The 18173-nt window shown below is 39.9% G+C and overlaps 2 protein-coding genes across 2 annotated transcripts; both read right to left on the reverse strand.

The window, feature by feature from the left end:
• Nucleotides 1-960: 960 nt before the first annotated feature.
• LOC111586369 (adaptin ear-binding coat-associated protein 1-like) lies at nucleotides 961-12716 on the reverse strand. Its single transcript, XM_035941898.2, has 7 exons — nucleotides 12559-12716; nucleotides 10071-10171; nucleotides 8032-8136; nucleotides 7822-7903; nucleotides 7150-7258; nucleotides 6418-6565; nucleotides 961-2038 (listed from the first exon to the last, which is right to left on the reverse strand). Exons 1-7 carry the CDS (start codon nucleotides 12657-12659, stop codon nucleotides 1926-1928), a joined length of 759 nt encoding a protein of 252 aa, XP_035797791.1. The 5' UTR covers nucleotides 12660-12716; the 3' UTR covers nucleotides 961-1925.
• Nucleotides 12717-14227: 1511 nt separating this feature from the next.
• Nucleotides 14228-17941, reverse strand: aicda (activation-induced cytidine deaminase). The gene is made up of 5 exons (XM_023296063.3): nucleotides 17878-17941; nucleotides 17305-17470; nucleotides 15080-15362; nucleotides 14873-14988; nucleotides 14228-14448 (listed from the first exon to the last, which is right to left on the reverse strand). Exons 1-5 carry the CDS (start codon nucleotides 17895-17897, stop codon nucleotides 14398-14400), a joined length of 636 nt encoding a protein of 211 aa, XP_023151831.1. The 5' UTR covers nucleotides 17898-17941; the 3' UTR covers nucleotides 14228-14397.
• Between the last annotated feature and the right edge of the window lie 232 nt (nucleotides 17942-18173).

Raw genomic sequence — 18173 nt, forward strand, 5'->3', positions numbered from 1 at the left:
GACCTGCAGAAATTACATCTACAAAACATTTTTAGAGACTTGCTTTTATTTTTTTTTTTCCTATTTTACTGTTTTGTTTTGTTTTTTTAAAGCTTTTTTTAACACATTTTTACATAATATTTTTATATTTTATTATACATTTTTAAATATAATTTATTTTTTATCATGACTTTACCCTTCATTTATTAATGTCTATTTGTTATTTTTTTTCTATATATTGATATGGTATTTTTATTTTTTTATTTGTATCCATGGGTCCAATCCTAAATATAATAAAATATTTTTTTAAATTATGGTTTTAACCTCTATTTTCTTCTTTTTTTTCTACTTGTTTTTTTTCTTAATTTGATATGAAAATTTGGTGCTTTTATTTTTAGTTTTTTAATTGCATCCACTGATGATTTATTTTGTAAATCTATTCCTCCAGTTTTGCTTCTTTGCTCTTTTTTCTTTGTTTTTCCTGAGTATCCTCCATTTTTTAAGTAATTTGTAAATTTTCTTTTAATTATTATTATTATTGAATTTATTCATATTTTTTTCCATTGGTGAACTCAGAAAAAACTGAGTTTTGATCGTGGTTGGTTGTTTTGTGTCATTTTATGTCTCATTTCAGTTGTTTTGTGTCTGGTGTTGCTTGTTTTATTTCAATCTGAGACAGTTCCTCACTTTTTCTGTCATTTTGTGTCTCATTTTGGTTGTTTTTTTCTCATTTTGATTGTTATGGCAATTGCAATGGTAATTTGGTGCTTTTATTTTTTATTTACATCCACTGGTGATTTATTTTGTAAATCTTTTCTTCCAATTTTGCTTCTCAGATCTTTTTTTTTTTGTTTTTCCTGAATATCCTCCATTTTTTTAAGTACTTTGTAAACTTTGTTTTAATAATTATTCACATTTTATTTAATTTTTTTCATATTTTTTTCTGTCTGTGAGCGCAGAAAAAAACACAACACCTGAGAGTTTTGGTCGTTGAATGTTTGCTTTATATTTTTCTTTGCATATTCATTTCCGTACACATTTACAGTTTGAATTACAGGTAACGTCTGAGAGATATGCACATAATCTGGACGATAAACACACACCGACACACACGCACACAACCCGTGATACCAGCGTAACACAACCAGCCTCTGAAAGGAGCATCATAACAACACATCTGTTCCTTTTCGTCTGTTAACAACATCTGGATATGGAATAAAGTTCACAGTTAAACGACATGCGATGAGCTGCAGTTTGATCTCTGAGGAGGAGAAGGAGGAAGGAGGTCGCAGCTCCTCCAGCTGTGCAGATGACATAACCACGACTAAATCATTTGTTTCCCCCGGAGGCTGGGATAAAAGCACTTGTCGCCTCTCCCATCCAGCCTCCTGATTTACTGCCAACAGAGAGTCTCCAGTGAATCACACCCGCTCTCTCTTTCAAGTAGAATCACTTTGTGGTGAACTCAGCGATAATCTAGATCTTCTACTGGATGGTTGGATGGACCGAACCGTCAGTCAGTGCATATATTCAGTCCCACTGCTGAGACTTGGAGGAGAAGCTACACGAAGAGACGACACCACAGACCATAATTACAAACCACTGACCATATATACACATTAAAATAAATATTCTCTGTACATTAAACTCCTTCATTGATAGATTTCATCAGTAGATACGGGTGAGACGCCTCCCTTGATATCTCTATTATGTATTAATCTACATTAGAAATAAAACACGGGAAGGGAAGGAGAGGCAGAGTTAAACTGATCTAGAGTCTGCTGAGTGTTAGATTTTAAGACTGTGCTGTGAGTCAGAGGGTTTGGGTTACGGGGGGCTACCCTGCTCGGCAGGGAGAGATACAGGACCCCGGAACGGAGGAAACGAAAAGATTCAAAAAGAGCTGCATAAGTTTACAGACAGCGACAACGGAGGAATGGACCTCCTCACTTTGGGGAGATGGAGTCGAAGTCTCCCCAGAGGTCGGAGCTGGAGGTGGAGGTCGGGTCGGACGGAGCCACAGAGTTGGAGTTACTGGAGTCCAGGTCCAGCAAACAACCTGGACAAGGGACAGGAAAGAAAGACAGCAGCAAAAATATGAGAACATCTGCATCTATCCATCCATCCATCATCTAAACACCGCTTAATCCTTATTAGGGTCTCTGGGGGCTGGAGTCTATCCCAGATGACTGAGGGTGAAGGTTCACCCAGATAGGAAAACTACCACCACTACCAAAAATTACCGTAAAAAGACACAAAATTACCATAAAGAGACGCAAAAGCTCCCCCCAAAGAATCATTAAACTACCGTAAAAAGACACAAAATTCCCGCATAGTCACAATTTCTACAAAAAGAAAAAAAATCACCATAAAGAGACACAAAACAACCACAAGAGACGCTAAATTTCCATAAAACGACATAAAATTAACAAAAAAGTAATTAAATTTCCATTAAAAAAAACACTACCACAACAAAACACTAAATTTCCATGAAAAGACACAAAACACTCAAGAGATGTAAAATTACCCCAAAGAGACACAAAACAACCACAAAAGACATAAAACTACCACAAAAAGACACAAACTTTTGATAAAAAGACACAAAACACTCACCAAGAGATGTAAAATCACCACACAGAGACACAGAACAACCACAAAAAGACACAATTCCCATAAAAAGATACAAAATTACCATTAGAGGCATTAAATTACCGTAAAAGAGACACCGAATTTCCATAAAAAGACACAATATAATCATCAAAAGATGCAAAACGACCACAAAAACACACAAAATGAGCTTTTGGGATGTCAACTTCTGAAACTAAAACAAAAATGGAGGTAAATGGAACTTCATTGGTGTTAAAGTATTAAAAAATGAGTCTTTCCACAGTTTCCTCTTTACTCATACAGGACTATTTAACAGGTAAAATTAAATCTCTATTATGCTCATCATTTCTTCAAAGACAAACTGTAGAACTTGTCTTTAAAAGCTTTGAGCAGCACAACAACAGAGAGTTGAGGAGTCTAAATGGATGTGAGGAGTCCCTGAATGTGTTTCTGGTTCGATCCCACCAGGAGGAAACCGTGACGCTCCTCGGTTTGTTTTCAGGATACAACATCGTGGCTTCACAGCGTAAACACATCAGGTCTGGAGAAGGTCAGCGGCATTTTATGCAGGAAAATTCCAGAGTTTTATGGTTTATTTGTCATAGTTCTGGCCGCTTCTCCTGTAGGTCAGCGTGACAGTGAACTCAGCACCTCCACTGTAAAGATCAAACGTTCCACTGGAAACTGAAATACAACAAAATAACTTCCCTCTGCTTCAGACAGACCATTTACAGTTTCTATAAACACGACTCACCCCCACTGGAAGTTTTCTGCTTCTCCTGATTCTCAAATTTGAATCACTGACTTTACAAAAATAGACTCTTTCATGTCAAAGTGAAAATAGATTTCTACAAAGTAATGTCAGTTAATTAAAGATATAAAGTCAGTGATTACATGAATTCAGTCACTCCTGGACAAAATTACACCATGAAGACTAAAGGACAAACCAAGAAACTGTAAGAAAAAGTTGTTGAACAGCATCAGTCAGGATGATACAAAAACATTTAAAGTTCCTGAAGATCTCCTGGAGTCCAGTTAAACCCATCATTAGGAAATGGAAGGAAGATGGAACATGAATAAATCTGACTAAAGCAGAACGTCCTCAAGACCTGAGAGACTAGAGAGGGAGGCCACCAAGACTCCTATGACTCCTCTGAAGGAGAAAGAGATTAGAGAGGGAGGCCACCAAGACTCCTATGACTCCTCTGAAGGAGTTCCAGCTTCAGCAGCTGAGATGTTAGAGACTGTTCATCCAACAACTGTTGTCTGTTCTTCACCAGTCAAAGCTTTATGGAGACAAAGAGAAAGACTCTGTTGGAAAAAGCTCCAATTAAATCTGGACTAGAGTTCACCAGAAGACATGTGGAGACTCTGAAGTCACCTGGAAGAAGGTTCTGTGGTCTGAGGAGACCAGGATGGAGCTTTATGTCCATCAGAGTAGATGATATGTTTGTTGGACACCAAACACTGAACATCATCACAAACACACCATCCTCACTGTGAAGCATGGTGGTGGCAGCATCATGACGTGAAGCATGGTGGTGGCAGCATCATGACGTGAAGCATGGTGGTGGCAGCATCATGATGTGAAGCACGGTGGTGGCAGCATCATGATGTGAAGCACGGTGGTGGCAGCATCATGATGTGAAGCACGGTGGTGGCAGCATCATGACGTGAAGCACGGTGGTGGCAGCATCATGATGTGAAGCACGGTGGTGGCAGCATCATGATGTGAAGCATGGTGGTGGCAGCATCATGATGTGAAGCACGGTGGTGGCAGCATCATGATGTGAAGCACGGTGGTGGCAGCATCATGATGTGAAGCACGGTGGTGGCAGCATCATGATGTGAAGCACGGTGGAGGCAGCATCATGATGTGAAGCATGGTGGTGGCAGCATCATGATGTGAAGCACGGTGGTGGCAGCATCATGATGTGAAGCATGGTGGTGGCAGCATCATGACGTGAAGCATGGTGGTGGCAGCATCATGATGTGAAGCATGGTGGTGGCAGCATCATGATGTGAAGCATGGTGGTGGTAGCATCATGATGTGAAGCATGGTGGTGGCAGCATCATGATGTGAAGCACGATGGTGGCAGCATCATGATGTGAAGCATGGTGGGGGCGGCATCATGATGTGAAGCACGGTGGTGGCAGCATCATGATGTGAAGCACGGTGGTGGCAGCATCATGACGTGAAGCACGGTGGTGGCAGCATCATGATGTGAAGCACGGTGGTGGCAGCATCATGATGTGAAGCATGGTGGTGGCAGCATCATGACGTGAAGCATGGTGGTGGCAGCATCATGATGTGAAGCATGGTGGTGGCAGCATCATGATGTGAAGCATGGTGGTGGTAGCATCATGATGTGAAGCATGGTGGTGGCAGCATCATGATGTGAAGCACGATGGTGGCAGCATCATGATGTGAAGCATGGTGGGGGCGGCATCATGATGTGAAGCACGGTGGTGGCAGCATCATGATGTGAAGCATGGTGGTGGCAGCAACATGATGTGAAGCATGGTGGTGGCAGCATCATGATGTGAAACATGGTGGTGGCAGCATCATGATGTGAAGCACGGTGGAGGCAGCATCATGATGTGAAGCACGGTGGTGGCAGCATCATGATTGACGATAATTCAGTGTTGAAAGCAGTTCCACATACTATATATAATGAAGCATATTAAAGTTATTTTGTTGTTTATTTTATTGTTTATTTTGTTGCTAAATGCTCAGAAACGCTGTAAAGTCAACGAGTCCAAATTCCCGCTTTGTTTTTTTTAATGCCGACTGTTTAGTGTGGTTTCCAGGTGACGTCTACTGTCACAATAGAGTCTCATTCCTGCTTTTATTATTTTCATCCGTCATGAAGTCACACATCAAACAGATGTTCATCAGTCTGAGGGTGGAGGTTGGGTTTGGTTCTGCTATCATCACATCTGGATCCCCAGAGCTTTTTCTACCTGCCAGAACCAGAACTCCATCAGAAACCAACAGGGGGCGTTCTGCTCCACGACCTCTTGGAGCTTTTTATCATTTAAAATAGTGAAAGCGTCGATACAGGAAGTACTTTCTGGGATATCATGTTTTTAAAACTCCCCGTCAACCCACTTTTATCAGGTTTTGTGAAACAAATATAGTCTCTTTGCAGTTGTTTTGTGTCTATTTGTGGTCGTTTTGTGTCTCTTTGATTGGTTTGCGTGTCTTCGCATTTGTTTTTTTTTTGTCTTCATTTTGTGTCTCTTTCTGGTCATTTTGTGTCTCTTTGCACTTGTTTGGAGTCTATTTGTGGTTGTTTAGTGCCTATTTGTTGTCATTTTGTGACAGTTTTTGTTCATTTTGTGTCTTTGTGGCAGTTTTCCATGTCTTTCAGGTCATTTGCGCCTCATTCTGGTTATTTTGCATCTCTTTCCACCTATTTTGTGTTACTCTGCACCTGTTTTATGTCTCTCTTTGTGGTCATTTTGTGTCTCTTTTTGCTCACTTTGTGTCTCTTTGCAGTTGTGTTATGTCTATTACGGGTTGTTTTGTGTCTATTTCTGGTTGTTTTGTGTCTATTTCTGGTCATTTTGTGTCTCTTTGCACTTGTTTTGAGACTACAGGTGGTTGTTCAGTACCTATTTGTTGTCATTTTATGACAGTTTTTGGTCATTTTGCATCTCTTTGTGGTCATTTTGTGTCTTTTTGTGGTTGTTTTTCATGTCTTATAGGTCATTTGCGCCTCATTCTTGTCATTATGTGTCCCTTTCTACCTATTTTTGTGTAACTTTGCAGTTGTTAAGTTCCTTTAGAAGCCCTTTGGATGATGAAAATGTTCTGTAAATACCCACCAGTGTCACTTCCTCCTGCTAGCGGTTGTGTGTTGTGATTGGTGGATCTGGATGAAGGGGGTGGGGCCAGCTTGCCCCCAGGTGGAGGTGGGAGGAGCCCGAGACCACCTGAACTCTGAGGACGAGACCTGTCCTTCTTTTTGGATTGCTGGAGGACAAAGAGACGACAAAACGAAACAGTGAGTGAGTTGGTTTATTCACTTTAACCCTCCTGTTGTTTTCATTTATGGGCAAAATATTGTTCCCCTTTCTGAAAAGTCAAAAAATTCAGCAAAAGAATTCCCCACATTTCTGAAAATTTGCAAAAACCTTCAGGAAGAAAATTCCAAGAAAAATCCCCCAAATTTGGCAAGAAAATTCTTGTAAATATTTTCCAAAAAAAAATGAGTAAAAATCGTTTTTAAAAAATCCTAAAAATATCTAAAGTGATTACATATATATCAGTAAAACTTCTAATATTTTCTTCAAGAATATTCAGAAAAAAATCAACCAAAATCCAGCAAATTTCGCTGGATTTTGGTAGATTTTTTTCTGAATGTTTTTAAAGAAACACTTTAGTTTACATTTCTTTTTTCTGCCAAAAATGTTCAAAATTAATTAAACTAAAAAATTAAAACGAGTCAATTTGACCTGCAGGACCATACCAGGGTTAAACCTGAATCATGCATTAAAATGATTGACTGCTTTGCTTTGAAGCTCCAGCCTGATAATCCTTAAACTGTGAGGACGTACCCCGATGTTCAGGGTGATGGTCTGTCCCTCCTTGAAGCCCAGGTCCAGTTTGGGAGTCGAGTCTGGAGCCTGAGCCTGTTTGGTGAATTCATCCTCCTGCTTCACCCACCTGAAGACGACACAGAGGGATACATCAGGAACAGGAATCAGTCAGAGATCAGAGATAAATCAGGAACAGGAATCAGTCAGAGATCAGAGATAAATCAGGAACAGGAATCAGTCAGAGAGCAGAGATAAATCAGGAACAGGAATCAGTCAGAGATCAGAGATAAATCAGGAACAGGAATCAGTCAGAGATCAGAGATAAATCAGGAACAGGAATCAGTCAGAGATCAGAGATAAATCAGGAACAGGAATCAGTCAGAGATCAGAGATAAATCAGGAACAGGAATCAGTCAGAGATCAGAGATAAATCAGGAACAGGAATCAGTCAGAGATCAGAGATAAATCAGGAACAGGAATCAGTCAGAGATCAGAGATAAATCAGGAACAGGAATCAGTCAGAGATCAGAGATAAATCAGGAACAGGAATCAGTCAGAGATCAGAGATAAATCAGGAACAGGAATCAGTCAGAGATCAGAGATAAATCAGGAACAGGAATCAGTCAGAGATCAGAGATAAATCAGGAACAGGAATCAGAGATCAGAGATGATTGAGGAGCTGCTACGTACTTGAAGTGGTCCTGAAGAGCAACGTTGAAGTCGAAGGCGTCGCCTCGATCTCCAAACCCGATGCCGATGAACGCACTGCGACCTGAGAGAGAAAGAAACACAAAAACACAACGTGGTATAAACTGAACACAAACTCATCCCCTCCTGTTTAAACATGCCATCCTCTAAGTTACGAGCTCGTTTAAAAGACGTTTCTACCAGTCGACCCACCGTTGTCGTCCTGGATACGAAGCACAAAGTAGCGGCTGGAGTCGCTGACTGTTTCCACTGCGATACCTGGATATTCATCCACCGGAGCCTGAGCAAAGAGCTCACCTGGAGACCACAGAACAATATTTATTGATTGGTTTGCATGTCTTTGTGGTTGTTTTGTGTCTATATGTGGTTTCACAATACACATTAAAGCACACGTAACAAAAATCTTTCTAAACCAGACCATGGGATGTTGGGCAATTTGTTTTTTAATTTGAGGGATACAGCAATGAAATTTCTGTATTTTGAAATATATGTCAGAAAAAAACAAAAAAAATTTGCATTTTTTAGGTTTATTGGACTTTTAAGCAATTTATTGTAGTAGTTAAGACATAAGACAAGATGTATTATTAAAATTTGGGTTATAAGGGTTATGTTCATGTAAAGCAAATAAAAATATTTTTAAAAAATGCACTACAGTATGTAAAAATGTAAGAATATGTCTTGGTGGACATGTGTGTCCTCTTGCCCAATGGTAGATCTTAAAGGGTTAAATGTGAGGATGAACTTTTTCTAATTTTAACTACTTAAAAGTAAAAATAAGACACTTTAGAACATCATTATTTATTGAGTTATGTTACCAGCAGCACGGCGTCACTGTAACCATGACAACAAGTGAACACTACCTTAGCTGCCTGCTGATGATCACATGATTGTGATCCTACTACAAATCCACCACTGAGGATTTATCAGGACTTATCTGTCAGAAATGATACAAGGAACAGCTGATTAAATTGTGGGAGTGTTTCTGAGTCCCATCAATTCCCGCTGCCCGCTACATATTTAGGTCACGTGATTCGGTATCTGTACATAATGTACACATGCATAACACACGCCTGTGCTCAGCGCAAGGTCATTGTGTTTGTGGGTTCATCTATATTACATGGACACACTCTCTGATCATCAATAACTAATAATCGAATGCTGCATTCCTGACATATGGGGGAATGAGCAGCCTTGGAGGAGGACTGTGCTCTCTGACTGCTTTTCTTGTTGTCATGGTTACAGTGATGCCGTGCTGCTATCTCTCAATGATACAGAAATCTTCAACTAATCCGTGGATCCAGACTATAAGCTGCATCACTGCCAGAATCTAATCACTTGGTCCTTGTGCCATTTCTGACCTTCCCTGAAAATTTTATCCAAATCCGTTGGTCTGTTGTGGAGTAATGTTGCTAACAGACAGACAGACAGACAGACAGACAGAGAGACAGAGAGACAGAAAGACAAACCAGTGCCGATCGTCACATAACTCCGCCAAGGCTCTGTCTCCTTTCGAAGTAACAAATGACTACAAACAGACCTAGCCAAACCAATAACCAAAATGTGACAAAAAAGGACGACAAAAAGACAAAAAACTACGACCAAAATGGGTGCAAAACAACCACAAAGTAGCATAAAACCACAACAAAAAGGAACAAAATGCCATAAAATAAGGAAAAAGTGACAAAAAAAACCCCAAACTGACACAAAACCACCACACAGGGATGCAAAATAGCTCCAGACCCACAAAGCGACTACTTACAGAGAGTCAATGACCAGAAACTGACATAAAATAATCAAAAAGGGACCAAAATGGGCACAAAAGAACCACGAAGTAACATAAAACCACAACAAAAAGGAACCAAATGACTAGAAATTGAAGGAAAATAACCAAAAATGACTCAAAAATTCCAAAAAAACTACAGATTTTGAGCTCCTGAACGCAGCAGGGAAACATCCAGAGAGACATGAAGCGGTTGTGAGTTCCTGGTGATGAATCAGACAATAGAAGCTCTGATCTGCAGAAAACAGCCAATAGAAGCTCTGATCTGCAGAAAACAGCCAATAGAAGCTCAGATCTGCAGAAAACAGCCAATAGAAGCACTGAAATGATGAAAACAGCCAACAGAAGCTCTGATCTGCAGAAAACAGCCAACAGAAGCTCTGATCTGCAGCTGGATGCTCTGGGTCACCTTGGAGATGACCAACAGCAGAATGATTTACAGGAAACTCACCAGATATTTTATCCTCCAGCTTCACGTACACCACTTTGCCCCGAGCCGTCACTCTCATGCGTCCCGTCCAATCAGGAGCGTCCAGCTTCCAGTCTGCAGCCCTGAGACACAAACAAACAGACAAACAAACAAACATGGAGGTCGATGATGGACTCAGACTGAAACACTCTCTGACCAAGACGTCCGTCGTCACGTCAGCCAATCAGAGGCTTCCATCAGCGTCCAGTCAGAAGCAGCTGCAGCAGGTCAGACTGGAGGAGCAGCCAATCAGAGGGCAGTAAACAACCCAAAGGATCAGCCAATCAGAGGGCAGGAACCAACCCAATGACAATCTTTATGGAACGTTTCTGCTGCAGGTGACAGAATGACGAGAACCAAGTCTGTCAGCTGGAGCATCAGAGACACGAAACATCCTGTGTTGTGATGTCCATTTGTGGTCGTTTTGTGTCCATTTGTGGTCGTTTTGTGTCCATTTGTGGTCGTTTTGTGTCCATTTGTGATCGTTTAGTGTCTTTTAACAGTAATTTTGGATCCATTGATGCTCATTACTGTCTATTTGTGGTGGTTTTGTGTCTTTTTGTGGTAATTTTGTGTCTCTCTGTGGCCGTTTTCCGTGTCTTTTAGGACATTTGCACCTCATTCTGGTTGTTTTTGCGTCTCTTTCCACCTATTATCTGTTACTTAGCAGTTGTTTGGTGTCTATTTGTGGTTTAGAGTTGATTTGTGGTTGTTTTGTGTCTCTGATTGGTTTGCATGTCTCTGTGTCTCTTTGTGGTTGTTTAGTGCCTATTTGTTGTCATCGTGTGACTGTTTTTGGTCATTTTGTGTCTCTTTGATTGGTTTGCGTGTCTTTGTTGTTGTTTTGTGTTTCTGGTCATTTGTGTCTCTTTGCACTTGTTTTGCATCACTTTGTGGTTCTTATTTGGGTCTTTGCGGTTGTGTGCATCTTTGTGACAACTTGTGGTTGTTTAGTGTCTGTTTTGGTAATTTTGCATCTATTGTACAATTATTTTATTTGTCTTTGCAGTCATTTGGTGTCCGTTTCTGGTCATTTTGTATCGTTGTGGTTGCTTTGTGTCTCTTTGTGGTTGTTCTGTGTCTTTCTGTGGTTGTTAAGTGTCTTTTTATATTAATTGTGCATCTATTTGACATTGTTTTGTGCCTATTTGATTGGTTTACTTGTCTTTGCGGTTGTTTTGTGTCTCTTTGTGGTCATTTTGTGTCTATTTGCGGTTGTTTTGTGTCTATTTGTGGTTTAGTGTCTATTTATGGCTGTTTAGTGTCTTTTTGTGGTTGTTTAGAGTCTATTTGTCGCTTTGTGCCTATTAGTGGTTGTTTTGTGTGTCTTTGTGGTTGTTTAGCATCTATTTGTGAATATTCTCTGGTTTCTTTCCTCTGTAAAAGTAAATTGAACATCTTTGGATTAAACAAGGCATTTGAGGAAACTCTGATCCACATTTTTAACATTTAAAGACATTTTAGGACCAAACAGCTGATTGATTCATCCAGAAAACCACCTGTAAATGAATAAATAATGAAAATAATCATCAGCTTGGTGCAGTCAGTCCATGATGTGTCATGATTTTAGCGTGAATTTAAGAGAAACTACGATTAAATCTGTATTTTTGGCCTCTTTAGGGCAAAAACTAACAATTATTTTCACGTCAGCGTTTAATCTGCTGATTATATTTTGGATTATTTTCATTGTTTTGGCTCTAAAATGTCTCAGGATGGTGAAAATGTCCATCAGGGTGTTGAAAGTCTTATTTGACAGCTATTCTGGTCATCGATTCATCAGTCTAAATTCTGTGATTTCGGCTCCTTAAATGTGAATATTTTCTGGCTTCTTTCCTCTGTGACAGTAAACTGAAGATGTTTGGACTATTGATTCATCCAGAATAAATGTAAATAATCATCATTTCAGCTGTAATATTATAAATATTCTACATTATGGGCTGTTTATCTGTAATATCCTGATTTATATTTGGAAACTAGACTTTAATTAATGATGGTTTTAACTATAAAATGAATAAATTATGCCTTGAGAGGTTGTCTAATATTTAAATTATTACCTGTCAAGAGTTTGATGCTTCAATAACATTTCTGAGGCTATATGAAAGCCGATAAACCGGACTATTTGATCCGTTAATTCGGTTTTATGCGGTAAAAACACCTGAGCAGGTGCAGTAAAACAAACAGAAATCAGATCCTGTTTGTGTTTTCAGGATAAAAACCGTAAATCCGGTTCACCAGAGTCCACATTTAAACCGGGACGTTAAGACGCTGCGGGGATCCGGTCCCGTCACGACACCTGCCACCTGCCCGGTACCACCGTCCGCGTTCCGGTTATTTACCGTGACCTTGTAAACAGACGGCAGCAGAAACAAACAACCGGTTTGAAGCTGCGGGACCGGGAGGAGCTCGGCGGCTCGGCTCGGACCGGCCCCGGCATCGGTACCGGTACCGGACCGCCGCCTCCTCTGCTCACCTGATGGCCCGGTTGGATGCTCTGGGCGGTATCCGGTAAACGTTCACCTCGGGCTTCACGCACAGCACCGACTCGTACTCGAACTGACCCTCGGTCGCCATCTTGCCTCGTTCTCGGTGGATGCGCCGGTCGGTGACGGTGATCCTCCGGTCACGGCTGCGTCACCGTAAAACACCGAGAAGCTGCGCAACGACGCTGCGCCACCGGGACGGTTTTAACCCTCGTGTCGTCCTGCGGGTCAAAATTAACTCATTTTAAAGTTTGAAAATGTGGAAAAAAAATATTTTCACAGTGAAATTTCTGATGTCCACATTTTCAGCATTTTTTTGGAAATTTTTGAACATTTTTTGGTGGAAAAAAAGAAATGCTAAAAAAATGTTTCTTTAAGAACATTCAGAATTTTTCTTTTCCCGAATGTTCTTCAAGAAAATATTAAAGCTTTTACTGATATTTATGTAATCACTTTAAATATTTTTAGGATTTTTGGGGGGAAGATTTTTATTCATTTTTTGAAAATATTTACAATTTATATATATTTTTATTTTTATTACTTGCCAATTTTGTTTTTTTTTTGTTTTTTTTTTAAATAAAACTTTAAAGGCAAACTTTTCAGGAATTTTCTTGCTGAAGATTTTGTAAATTTTTATAAATTTGGGGAATTTTTAGTTGAATGTTTGGATTTTTTTCAGACAAGGAAACAATTTTTTTTTGGTGTCGTAAATGAGGACAACAGGAGGGTTAACCTCCTAAATAGGGAACTTTTTTTTCAAAAAGAGCGTATTGGTAATAATAATAATAGTAATAATAATAATAATAACCTTATAAATGTAATAAAATATAATAAATACAATAATCAGAATTTTTATTTCGTAAAAATTGTAAAACAAATAAATAAAAATCGTAAAAAAAAGTAAAATTTTTAAAAAGAGTAAGGGTTAATATGTATTAATTATTAGTACAACTTTTTATGAGATTTTACTAGATATTAACTGCAATTTAACAAGACAGGAAAATCTGTAAAACAGCAGTTATTTATTAATTTAAAATCATAAAAATAAATTTGTTTTGTTAAATTGCATATAACATCTACTAAAATCGCATAAAAATTTGTAATAATTTACATATTAACCCTAACCCTTTTTTAAATACATTTTTTTTTGAATTTTTACTTTAATTAAATCAGTAGAAAATATTAAATTATAGATATTTGTTATTATTTGAAAGAAAAAAATAAGCATTTTAGATAAAAATAAATAAATTGCTGTTTTACAAATTTTTCCTGTTTTGTTAAAATGAATGTATTGTTTACACATTAACCCTTATTCTATAAGGTAACAGGTCTCCAGTCTATCACAGGGCTACACAGAGACAAACAATCACACCTACAGATAATTTAGAATCATTAGTTAATTTTTGGACTGTGGGAGGAAGCTGGAGAACCTGGAGAAAACCCACACAATGTACAGGAAGAACATACAAACTCCGTGCAGAAAGATCCCAGGAAGGCCGGGATGCAAACCGGGAATCTTCCAGCTGCAAGGCGAGAAGTGCTAACCACCAAGCCACTGTGCAGCCTCAGCTTCATCCAGCAAAATAAAAAGATACTAGATCCAAAAAAAACCCCTAAAATTCCACTTAATGCATGAAAATGAAGGAACTGACTCAAAAATACCAAATCTCATTATTTTATTTCACGTTTGACCGTGACGCTACAAAGCAGTCAGCTGCCTTCTAACTTTAAAAGCCTTGCTACATCTTGAAAAGCTGTTTTTTTTTCTCAGTTTTTTTTTCAGATTTCTCAGTTCAGCGGTTGTAGTGACGGATCAACAGGAGGTTCGTTCACAGTCCGAGAAGCTTGAAGGCGTCTCGTAGATCTTCAGTCTCACAGGGCTGAGGGACAAAACGAGAGTTTGTTATCGTTTTAAACACACTGTTGTTGGGTTGGATCGCTCTAAAGCAGGGTGTCAAACTCATCAACAAAGGAACACAACGTTTAGTCATCTGGAACTGAATGATATAGTATTTTACTTTATGGTCAAAACGACAAAAAAGACAAAAAAACGACAAAATATTACAAAAATGAGACACAAAAGAACAATGAACAATCTAGTATTTTACTTTATGATCTAAACAACTTGTCATGGTCTAGAAATTATTTTAAATTTATAGTTTTACTAATTTACAGTCTGCAGTTAATGTCTTCTCTGGAATTTTTACACTTTGAGGGCCAGATTGGACCCTCTGGAGGACCGCTTTTGGCCCACGTGCCGCATGTTTCACACCCCTGATCTAAATAGTTAATTTAACATCATACCTGCAGGATGCGGTTGAGTTTTCTGGCCAGACGGACGGAGTTCTGGTGCAGCCCGTCCCAGGGTTTGAACTTACTTTGATTCCGAGCCACAAAGGTCTGCCAGCAGTAGAAGTAGTCTGAGGAGGGTTCAGAAAACAGTCGGTAGTTGTAACCAAAAGCAGCTTGGTGGAACTCTACGGTGGAATAAAAACAGACTGATGGATCCACCTTTGTAGCTCATGACCGTGATGTGAACGCCGGCCTTCTTCAGGACCCTCAGACCTTCTCGCTCCCGGCTGTCCTCCATGTCGCAGAAGTAGAGCCGAGCCACGAAGATCCGGAGGCGAAGGTTGGGCGTCTGGTTGAGGAACTGGGCCAGTCTGAAGGAGCAGTCGGCACAAGGAGACCAGGAGCAGAACCAGGTGATGGAGTAGCTGGTTCTGTTCTGTCCGGTGACCCCGTAACCCCAGAGACCAGGACACAAGGCTCCCAGGTAGCGCAGGAACAGCAGCTGGACACCAAACATCGGAAGATTCATGAAGTCAAGTTAAAAAAACTAGACATAACTACCATTAATTTAGGTTTTTATGTGTTTCTTATTCAGCCAGCAGGTTTCTTCTGGATGGAAATGACAAAAACAAGAGAGAAAACTCATCACGTTCGAGGTTTTCATGATGAATTTAAACTATTTCACGAACTCTTGGTCACATTTTACTGTCCGAAACTATTCAAACTCTTTGAAACTGTCAAACTTTTGATCACATGCAGCTTCTATCTCATCCCAGATGTTCCTGTTGGTTCCCTCCATGTTCTATCAGGTTCTAGTCCACTATAAAGGCAGACCAGCCGATGCAGTGGTTCTATAGTCAATTATAGTCCCAAAAAAGAACCATAATGATTCCTCTTCGTGTCAAATTTTGATTTATGGTAATTTTTTGTTGACCGACAGGTTTCTTCTGGATGGAAATTACATAAACAAATGATAAAAACTCAGTAAAATACTGCGTTGGAGATGTTAATGATGGATTTTAACTGTGTTTTTTTTTTTTTTTTTTTACATTTCACTGCCTCAAACTAAAAATATCCCTTCAATAATCTCTTATCCCAGATGTTCCTGTTGGTTCCCTCCATGTTCTATCAGGTTCTAATCCACTATGAAGGTAGAACAGCTGATGCAGTGGTTCTATAGTCAGTTATAGTCCCAAAAAAGTGTATGCCAAATAGAGTTCCTATTATTCCTCCCCGATGCCAAATTGTGATCTATAGCGAACTGTTATTTGACCAATGGGTTTCTTCTGAATGGAAATGGCAAACAAGAAACAAGCTGTTCCTGTTCTTCAGTGAGCAGAGTCTTGATGTCCTCCATCAGTCCACCAGTAGTTCTAGTGTCTAACAGTCTTTCTGCAGGTCTCCACTGGGATTTAGTTCCTCCAAATGTCCATCTCCAGCTCTTTGAAGGCTTCCTCTCCATCACTCTGCTCTTCAGTTCCTCCACAGATTCTGGATGGATTCAGGTCTGGATCTTCTCATTGTTTTCTCTTCACCACTTTGGCTCCATGTTCCTCATCATCGTCTTGTTGGAAGCTCCAATGCTTCCCAAGGAGCAGTTCTTCTGCAGACCACCTGATGTTCTCCTCCACAATCTTTCCTCCTGATGCCGTTTCCTTTGACCAGCCTTCCCAAAAACAGCCCAAAGCATCACATTCCCAGCTTCACCATGTTGGACCTGAATCCATCCAGAATCTGTGGAGGAACTGAAGAGCAGAGTGATGGAGAGGAAGCCTTCAAAGAGCTGGAGATGGACACTTGGAGGAACTAAATCCCAGTGGAGACCTGCAGAAAGACTGTTAGACACTAGAACTACTGGTGGACTGATGGAGGAGATGAAGACTCTGATACCTGAGGAACAGGAAACAGTTTGGACAAAAACATCATCAACATCTAAAACATGATGATGTCCATGTCCATCCAGAAGAAACCTGTTGGTCAAATAACAGTTCACTGTAGATCAAAATTTGGCATCAGGAAATAACAATTTTGGGTCTTTTTGGGACTGTAACTGACTATAGAACTACTGCATCAGCTGTTCTACCTTTATAGTGGACCAGAACCTCACAGAACATTGAGGGAACCTAGAGGAACATCTGGAATTGGATAGAAGCAATATTTTACTTAGTTTTATCTCTTGTTTATGTCATTTCCAGCCAGAAGAAACCTGTCGGCCAAACAAAAATTTACCATAAATCAAAGTTCGGCATGGAAAGGAATCATGTTGGGTCTTTTTCGGGACTATAAGTGACTAGAGAACTACTGCATCAGCTGTTCTACCTTCATCCAGGACTAGAACGCTCTAGAACATTGCAGAAACTACTAGGAACATCTGGGATGAGATGGAAGAATTGCAGAATTGTTTACGCCATTTCCAGCCAGAAGGAACCAAAAGTTGACTCCACCTCTACATGGCAGCGGTTGCGATTCCGTAGATGTCCGAAGTCGAAGGACAGCGAATCTGGACCGGCTCGTTTTTTAATCACGAAGCAGAGGTACGTCTCGCAGCGGCCTCTCGCCCAGCGGAGGTTCTTGTAGTGGTAGATGAACTTCTTTCTGGGCAGAAGCACACTGAGACAAACAAACGGAGGTCATCTGCAGATCCACGAACAACAAACCTGGTGGTGCAGAAACTAAAGCAGCATCTTTACAGTCATCTAATGGCAGCAGAGTCTGAGGAAACTAAATCCACACGAGTCATTCATTAATTCAGCTTTTAATGCACTGAGTTAAAGCAGTAAGTCATGTAAAAGCTGTGGTTAACCAGCAGCTAACATTCACTAACAAACTCTCACTTTCACAGCTTTTAGTGAAACCAGTCCATCAGTTATTAATACTGAAACCCTGATCAGGCTCAGCGCTGCATCACTCACTTCTCATATTAGCGTCTAGAGCTTTAAATGAAGAGATTTCTGCAGAACAATTAGTAAAAACTTAAATGCTGCAAATTAACTCATGGATTTCTGCGTTTTGCTCACCTGTCAAGCTTCGTGATCATTTCAAACGACGCGCTTCTTCGCCTCGTCACCCGTCGAACGTGGGTTTAATAAATGGAGGTGAATGAGACAGAGTGAAAGTGTGTGTGTGTGTGTGTGTGTGTGTGTGTGTGTGTGTGTCGGGGGGGGTTAAAAGGAGGGAACTGAGAACATATACGTCTAAACATAAACATCCTGCACACAACAATTGCTGCTTCTGGTTGGACAGAAGGTTTTTCAAAGCGACTTTTGGGCGGCATGAAGCAGAAACGATGCTGCAGAAGAAATACATCTAAAAA

The sequence above is a fragment of the Amphiprion ocellaris genome, chromosome 9, assembly GCF_022539595.1.
Source record: "Amphiprion ocellaris isolate individual 3 ecotype Okinawa chromosome 9, ASM2253959v1, whole genome shotgun sequence".
In the NCBI taxonomy this organism is placed as follows: Eukaryota; Metazoa; Chordata; class Actinopteri; family Pomacentridae; genus Amphiprion; species Amphiprion ocellaris.

Coding starts and splice junctions, on each gene's coding strand:
- LOC111586369 (XM_035941898.2), bottom strand. CDS start 12,659: ATGGCGACCGAGGGTCAGTTCGAGTACGAGTCGGTGCTGTGCGTGAAG. Junction 7,904..8,031: donor TCGTATCCAGGACGACAACG/GTGGGTCGACTG, acceptor TTTCTCTCTCAG/GTCGCAGTGCGTTCATCGGC. Junction 7,259..7,821: donor GCTCTTCAGGACCACTTCAA/GTACGTAGCAGC, acceptor TGTCGTCTTCAG/GTGGGTGAAGCAGGAGGATG.
- aicda (XM_023296063.3), bottom strand. CDS start 17,897: ATGATCACGAAGCTTGACAG. Junction 15,363..17,304: donor GCAACCGCTGCCATGTAGAG/GTGGAGTCAACT, acceptor TTTGGTGTCCAG/CTGCTGTTCCTGCGCTACCT. Junction 14,989..15,079: donor CACGGTCATGAGCTACAAAG/GTGGATCCATCA, acceptor AACCCTCCTCAG/ACTACTTCTACTGCTGGCAG.